Raw genomic sequence first — 7,458 nt, forward strand, 5'->3', positions numbered from 1 at the left:
TAGGCAAGGGTCTTTTTCTCGCAGGGGTGACGTTCAGGCAGATGGTGGCCCTTCATCTTTGAGTTGGTCTTTCGGACTCCGATCCTCCTAGAGTTCATCCATTGGAACAGAATCGACGAAGCTTCAATGTAGATCCCGGTCGTCTTCTTAGGCGACGAGGTCATGGTTTCTCGCGGTGCGTTGTCGACGATGAGATTTGGCGTCAGTCGCTTCAAATCGATTCAAAGGTTCAATGGCGGCGACTGCTGCTCCGGGGCGCTGGTCCTTAGTGGCGCGTGCACGACGAAAACTATTGCTTGAGTTATTATTTTGTTCACGGGTGAAATCGATTTAGACTTCTCGCAAAAAAAGGAAAATAAATTGATTTGAACACAAGAAGCCAATTTATAATTAGTACACCTATAATTTTCTTGCCAACTGGTCCAACTCACTTCGAGCGGGCCCCACGGCGCAGTGACCTGGCGCAAACAAGAATACCGCAACAGAAAACAAAAACAAAACTCCAGTCGCCCGGAAAAGGCCACAGCTGCCGTCCCCTTTCCGAACAGAACCGCCGGCCGCCGCCTCCTCCTCCCCCGCCGCCCGCCGCGCGGAGGATGGCGCCGCCGGGCGGCGCGCCGAGGGCGGCGCACACGGTCCGCGACCTGGCGGAGGAGGGGAAGAAGCGGGCCGTGCTGCTCCTCGTCTTCGCCTTCGGCCTCGCCTTCCTCATGTCCCGTGAGCCCCTCTCCCCCCCAAACCCTAGGGTACCCACGTTCCGGCCGGCGGGATCGGCCTCCGGCGGGGCGCGCGCCCGTGATTTCGGTCCGACGCGTCGGTTGGCCGGTCGTCGTTGGTGCCGTGGCTAGGTTTTATGCCGGTTGCCCCTGATGTGCGGGCGCTAATTTGGGGGGCGTCATTTCAGGCGCATCTGTGGAGTAGCGATATTAGTTTGTTCAATTGGTGTTCTAATTTGTTGCATTGGGAATCGGTAGACTGGACTTAGCCCCTGTGTAGGTAGTTTGCTTCCATTTTAGCCGATTGGTGAGTTAGTTGGGCCGTCGGAAATTTCACTGCCATTTCAAGATGGCTGGAATTTGTAGTGAATTTTAGATATTGCATTGGGGATTTGTACACTGGACTTAGCTCCGAGTAGGTTGTTTGCTTCCATTTTAGATGGTTGGTGAATTCTTCAGGGCATCAGAAATTTTACTGCGACCTCAGGATGATTCAAGTTCGCGATGAAATTGTAGAAGGTAGGGTATATTAGCCGATGGTTGTAACCGGATTATACCATGGAATACATGGTGTAGTCTAAAGACAAGGAATGTACGGGCTAGACATGCAAGTTCGATGTTAAATTGAAATATGGCCAGCAATTTTATAAAGTCTTTCTGAAAGTTGCCAAAAAAGAAAGGCTATACATATCAAGGCAGATTTATATTGCAGTCACACCCATTTTTTAATTCTGTTTGAATATTGTTGCTCGCTCATGGCTGTGCTGAATGACTGATTTTCTCCATTGCAGTGACAAGCTCTTCAGTCTGGATTAACTTCCCATTCGCCATATCTTTGATAGTTCTGTTTCGCTACCTATCACTTGACTACGACTTCCGTAGAAAGAGCACAACTACCACAGATCGTGATGCCAGTCGCCCACTTGCCAAAACAAAAAGTATTGAATTGAGTAAACCTTCCCTTGCCCAGAAGATTGCAAGTACTGGTTGGAGGAGCAAGGTGAATTCGCCTCCAGTTGAAGCAGCATTTGAACAGTTCACAAGGCATCTTGTCACGGAGTGGGTAACAGATCTTTGGTACTCCCGTATAACACCTGATAAGGACGGACCGGAGGAACTCATCAGCATAGTTAATTCTGTCCTTGGAGAGATTTCTAACCGGGCAAGAAGCATTAACATCATCACTCTGCTAACCAGGTTAGAAAGTTTGTTTTATCTCATCAAATGTTGTATCTTTTTCCTTTCAGAACATTGGGTGTCTTATGAAGGCTTTATCTACCTTACTTATGCAGGGACCTGGTCGATCTCATATGCAATAATTTGGAGCTTTATCATTCCTGTGAAGCTAAGATTGGAAAAGAGAAGTTTGTTAGACTCCCGACGGAGCGTCGTGATGCTGAACTGAAACTCGCCCTTGTAGCTCAAAGCAAGTTGCATCCGGCTTTATTTTCAGCCAGTGCTGAATACAAGGTAAAGACTTTGTTGATGTTTAAGCTTTTGGTTATTGCTTATAGTAAGCTGCTTAGCTGCAAAATATCCAAGATAAGGTTGGCACCTTGATGAACACTTTGGTTTGGAACTGGAATTTGGATTATGTTTCATAAGTAACTTGGCTCCTTTCCCTGGCACATGTGCATCATAAGCTTCATGCATTACTTATGTAGGATAATTAGGGTGCCGCTATTGCAAGCCTGCTAGGTCAACACATATTTAAACATGCATATCTGAATGTTAAATACTTCCTCCATAAACTGTTTGTGAGATATGGCATTCACATCTGTTTTGTTCCTGGTGTATTTATAACTTTGACAACACACACCATCTCATAGTTCATGTGTTCATTTAGCACTTGCATATGATTATTGACGAGTTGAGCATCTTGGCAACATGTCTGTATCTGTGTAAGGATCAAAGTTATATGATTATCTGATGCATACTATATGTTTATTTTATTTATAGGTCTTGCAAAGCCTTGCTGATGGTTTGCTCTCAATCACAGTAAAGCCTGAGAATCTACAGTGCTCGTTCTTCCATTATACTGCACGAGAACTTCTTGCATGCACAGTTTTGAGGCCTGTCATAAACTTGGCAAATCCAAGGTAATAACATACCGTATCTGGTCTACTGCACATGGTATTTTCTAGTGCCATCATATTGAGATGTAAAATTTGCAGGTTTATTAATGAAAGGATTGAATCTTTGGTTCTTTCTCGCGCCAACAAGGCAGATAAAGGAGTTGAAGGATCCTTGGAGGATGCTACAATGGTGAAGCAAAGGGAGCCTCCTATGCCATCAGTGGATGAACTTTCTGCACTAGCAGACCACTCAAGTCCTGGGGTTGAACTTGTTAGATTCAGTCAGGGCCAGTCCAAAACTGCTTCCGATATGCAACTAAGCAAAACTCAAAGTACATCTAGTATCAAACCAAAAGCCCTTAATTCTTCTATGGTCAATGATTCACATCCACTTGAGTCAGGCAGTTTACCGTCCGATTCCCACATCTATCCAGATACCGGTATTTCTTGTGGCAAGATAGCCGCAGAGAGTTATGAAGGAGAGTCAGCACAAATATTGGATTTCAGCTCCCACAGAAAAATTCGAGTCGTGGCACCTGAGCACCTTGAGAATATGTGGACTATAGGGAAGAATTACAAATCAGAAATTGCAAAACATGTTGCTAAAGCACCTGTTAGATCTTCTTTGGTCACCCATTCTTCAGTGCAGGAGCCAGTTCCCTTCAGCACTTCAGTTCGTCATCCTCCTCCTGTTCCACAAAGGCAAACAACATTGTCTAATTCTGAGCATCATCATTTGATAAAACACTCAGCTACTCCAGCATATTCAAATGGCACTAACCACCTGCCAAAAGGTTTAGCTGGAGAAATGGCAGGTCATGCCAGCCAAGAAGATTCTGCATTGGACAGTGAGAGTTCATATTGCACCGAGGAGGACGAAAATAACAATGTAACTGGCTTGGACTCTCCTGTAACCAGAGTTTGGGACAGTAAAAGTAAAGGAAATGGGACATCATCTCATATACATCATCCACTTGAAATGTCTGGTTTCCATAAATCAAGGACAAATAGAAGTCATGCGAGCAAGTTGAAAATGGCAAGAACTTCATCAGGAAGGAAAAGGACAAGGTCAAATGTTCAAAAGATTCCATTGTGGCAAGAGGCAGATAGATCTTTTTTGGCGGGTGGTGATTTTGGCATACTAAATACATCAGCAAATGATTCAAGGACGGATGGACTGTATGATGACACTGAGGTGGAAAGCATGACTAGGATGCTTAGTCGTGCAAATACCTCATCATTGTCGTTGGCATCAAGTGACTCTTCCTATTCATCTAGCACCAATGTGTTGGAAGACTCGTATTTGAAGTTAAGATGTGAGGTAACAAACTTCCTGTTGATTATTCTTTGATCCTTGTAACTACTGGTGTGCATATCCTTATTAGATTTCCTTATTCAGGTGGTAGGAGCCAGCATCGTAAAAAGTGGGTCTGGCATGTTTGCTGTGTATTCTGTCTCCGTAACTGATGCCAACAGTAATAGTTGGTCCATCAAGAGGAGGTGATTATGCTATATTTTCTCACTTGATTATGTCAGCTACAAGCCCACAGCAGATACAATGCCTATACCTCGAAACAAAGACAAAAACAGACGCTGCGTACGAAATATGAATGATTATTCGAGTATGTTAGTTGCATTCTAATTCCCATGTGGTTTGCTGTGCATTGTAATCAGGTTTCGTCATTTTGAAGAGCTACATCGGCGTCTGAAAGAATATCCTCAGTACAGTCTTCACTTGCCTCCGAAGCATTTCCTCTCATCAGGGTTAGAGGTTTCTGTTGTTCGAGAGAGATGCAACTTGCTTGACATATATTTGAAGGTGCATTTCTTTGCCCTATCTGAAGATATTTTTCATTTGTTCCATAAGTTTGAGTATTGGCATTGAGACGTCTAAGCAAGAAACAATTTCTTGGAATGTACTTAATTCAAGTCATAGTTCAGTATCAGCTTGACTAGCGGTCAAAATCTCTGCAAGCATGAATATTCATTACGTGTGATCCATGTTACTTTGCATGCTTATAACATCAGTCAGTTTTTTTTTCTTTCTGTTCTACGATTGCTATGTGGTCTGTAAACTTTAAAATCGACATTTTATCTTTTGCCATGTTTGCTTTCCGTAGCGATCTGTTATCTGCTCATGAAATGGTTAAATTTTGAATATATAGTAACTTTGCCTGTTAATTCTACAGAATCTTCTTCAGATTCCAACTGTTTCAAGCTGTATTGAAGTCTGGGATTTTCTAAGTGTTGATTCACAGGTCAGTGTATTAAATCATTGCCCTACCTTTTTCCAAACTTGTATGTATATAACTGTGTGAAATTTTCTCATTGCAGACATACATTTTCACCGATTCTCTGTCAGTTATCCAGGCACTGTCAGGTGAGCAATTTCCCTTTAGTTGAGTAGCTGGTTGCTCTTTCTAATTCCTTGTGCTAAATTTTCTGCCCTCGTCCTTATTTCATGCAGTCAATTTAGATGTAAGATCAAATGAGAGGGGTGCAAAACCATTGAATTCTGCCAAAGCTTTGGATGGAAATTTGGCCTCTCCGAGACAAACTTTAAGTGCATGTCAAAATGATAATGATCAGAAGGATAAGTACTTCGCTGCTGTTGACGGTGGTTTGAGATTGAGGAAGGGAAATACGGAACAGAATTTAGGACCTAGTGTTAGCAACTCAAGTGCCAATATTTATCAAGACCACTCTGGAAGTGATCCTGAACAGAACGATCACTCGTTTTTGATAAATTCAGGAAATGATAAGAAAAAGCAGTCAGCTCAAACTGAGTATATATCTCAAATTTTGGAATCTGATGGATACTCAGTGAGTCCTAATGAAGTAAGTTCTGGTTGTTTCTACAAATTCTCGCCATCAATTCTTTATGTCTGCTCAAGCTATATTTCTTTTGTTTTTATTCGTATGTGATAGCTGCCTGACTGACAACTTTATACCTACTTTAATGCAGTGGTTGGCCCCAAATCTTAGCGCCCCCATATTTCATCTGGTCGATGTGATTTTCCAGCTCCAAGATGGAGGCTGGATCAGGTGAGTTAATTTTACACCCATGATTATGAATTCTAATATTTGGCTACTGTAAGACTGACCTTGGGATTTGCACTTTTTTTTATTGAACCCGTTTGACCTTGATCTTTTGTTTTTGTAGGCGTCAAGCATTTTGGGTAGTGAAGCAAATACTGCAATTGGGAATGGGAGACACATTTGATGACTGGCTTGTTGAGAAAATCCAGTTACTTAGGAAGGGGAGGATAATTGCTTTTGCGGTCAAGCGTGTTGAACAAGTAAGTCTCATATGACATCTTTAGCAAAGCAGGTGCCAAGTGCGAACAACCAATAATTTGCGAAGGGGTCTGTTTAATGCAATTAGCCAGTTAGATGAGTTCTCCTTGTCAAGTCTTAAGTCATGACCGCTCCCTAATTTAGGCTGTATCTTTCTATTTTCTCAATGTACAGATACTCTGGCCAGATGGAATTTTCATGACAAAGCATCCCGACAGAAAACCAGCTGCTCCTTCTCCTGGTTCCCAGAATGATAGCAGGACAAACTATCTGATTGAACAACAACGATTAGAAGATGCTCATCGTGCAGAATTTGTTCGTGAACTGATAATAGGTGAACTTTCTACTGCCTTTCCTGTTGGTTTGCTGATGTATTTCTAGAGGCGTAATGATCCTCTGCTATCAGACTCTTTGCCTCTGTGATTTCTAGCTAGTTTTTCAGAGTTCTTCTATTAGCTTTCAATTTTTTTACTGTTTTATGTGCACAGATAAAGCACCATCAGCCCTAGTGAGTCTGGTTGGTCGAAAGGAGTACGAAAGATGTGCTCAGGATATCTACTTCTTTCTTCAGGTGAAACATTATAGGTGGATTCAGTTCATGTTGAATGAAAATCTGCCATTTCATCAATAGTCTGCACATTGCCGGTTGTGTTAGCTAACAATTTGTTTTCCGTGCAGTCCCCGGTTTGCTTGAAGCAGCTAGCGTTCGAACTCGTGGAGCTCCTTGTCCTAGCCGCGTTCCCAGAGCTGGACGGCACGGTGAGGAAGTGGCACGAAGACAAGCACGAGTTCTCCGCGCTGGACTGATTCTTTCGGACGGTTGTATTTTCGTGTCGATCTGTTTCGCTGTAAATAAGAGTGCTGCTGGTTCTTGGCATGCCGGTTTAGATGGTGACGGCTCTGCGCAGTGTGAATACGAGTAGTTAGCAAGTAGCATGGATAGGATTGGTCATGCCATACAGTATGCCGGTTTTTGTGCTTGACACTTTTTCGCCGATAGGGTTTCCGTATACGTAATGCAGGTCGAAAAGAAAAGAGAGATTTGGTACAGGCTTTTTTGTTCCGTTGTCGCTGTGGCGCAGGCAGGGTAGCTTATGTAAATCGGCCGTTTTGGTCACACCAAACTTATGCGCACCTCTGCATGATGATGATGATGATGATGAATGAATGGAGGAGTCAATCGGTTCCTGGTTGTTAGCAAGCAACAATCCCAACATCTGTGTGATACGATGCTTGATGTATGTCGATCGAACGCGTCGGTTCGGAATATTCTAGGAAATACTAGCATGAATGAAGGAAAGAAAAAGGAGTTCCAACTCCAAGCAGCAGTTGGGAGATTGGATTCGGGCAACCGGCCTGCAGACGGATTA

General features: G+C 43.2%; 1 protein-coding gene across 1 annotated transcript; it reads left to right on the forward strand.

Moving 5' to 3' along the window:
- The first annotated feature begins 482 nt into the window (after positions 1-482).
- Positions 483-7,136, forward strand: LOC123148452 (uncharacterized). The gene is made up of 15 exons (XM_044567888.1): positions 483-717; positions 1,508-1,913; positions 2,009-2,186; positions 2,676-2,815; positions 2,891-4,112; positions 4,191-4,291; positions 4,466-4,610; positions 4,981-5,049; positions 5,126-5,171; positions 5,259-5,629; positions 5,757-5,836; positions 5,955-6,090; positions 6,263-6,422; positions 6,577-6,659; positions 6,767-7,136. The coding sequence occupies exons 1-15, from the start codon at positions 597-599 to the stop codon at positions 6,893-6,895; spliced, it is 3,387 nt and encodes a 1,128-aa protein (XP_044423823.1). The 5' UTR covers positions 483-596; the 3' UTR covers positions 6,896-7,136.
- Positions 7,137-7,458: the final 322 nt, after the last annotated feature.

This window comes from Triticum aestivum, chromosome 1B (genome assembly GCF_018294505.1).
Source record: "Triticum aestivum cultivar Chinese Spring chromosome 1B, IWGSC CS RefSeq v2.1, whole genome shotgun sequence".
Taxonomy (NCBI): domain Eukaryota; kingdom Viridiplantae; phylum Streptophyta; class Magnoliopsida; order Poales; family Poaceae; genus Triticum; species Triticum aestivum.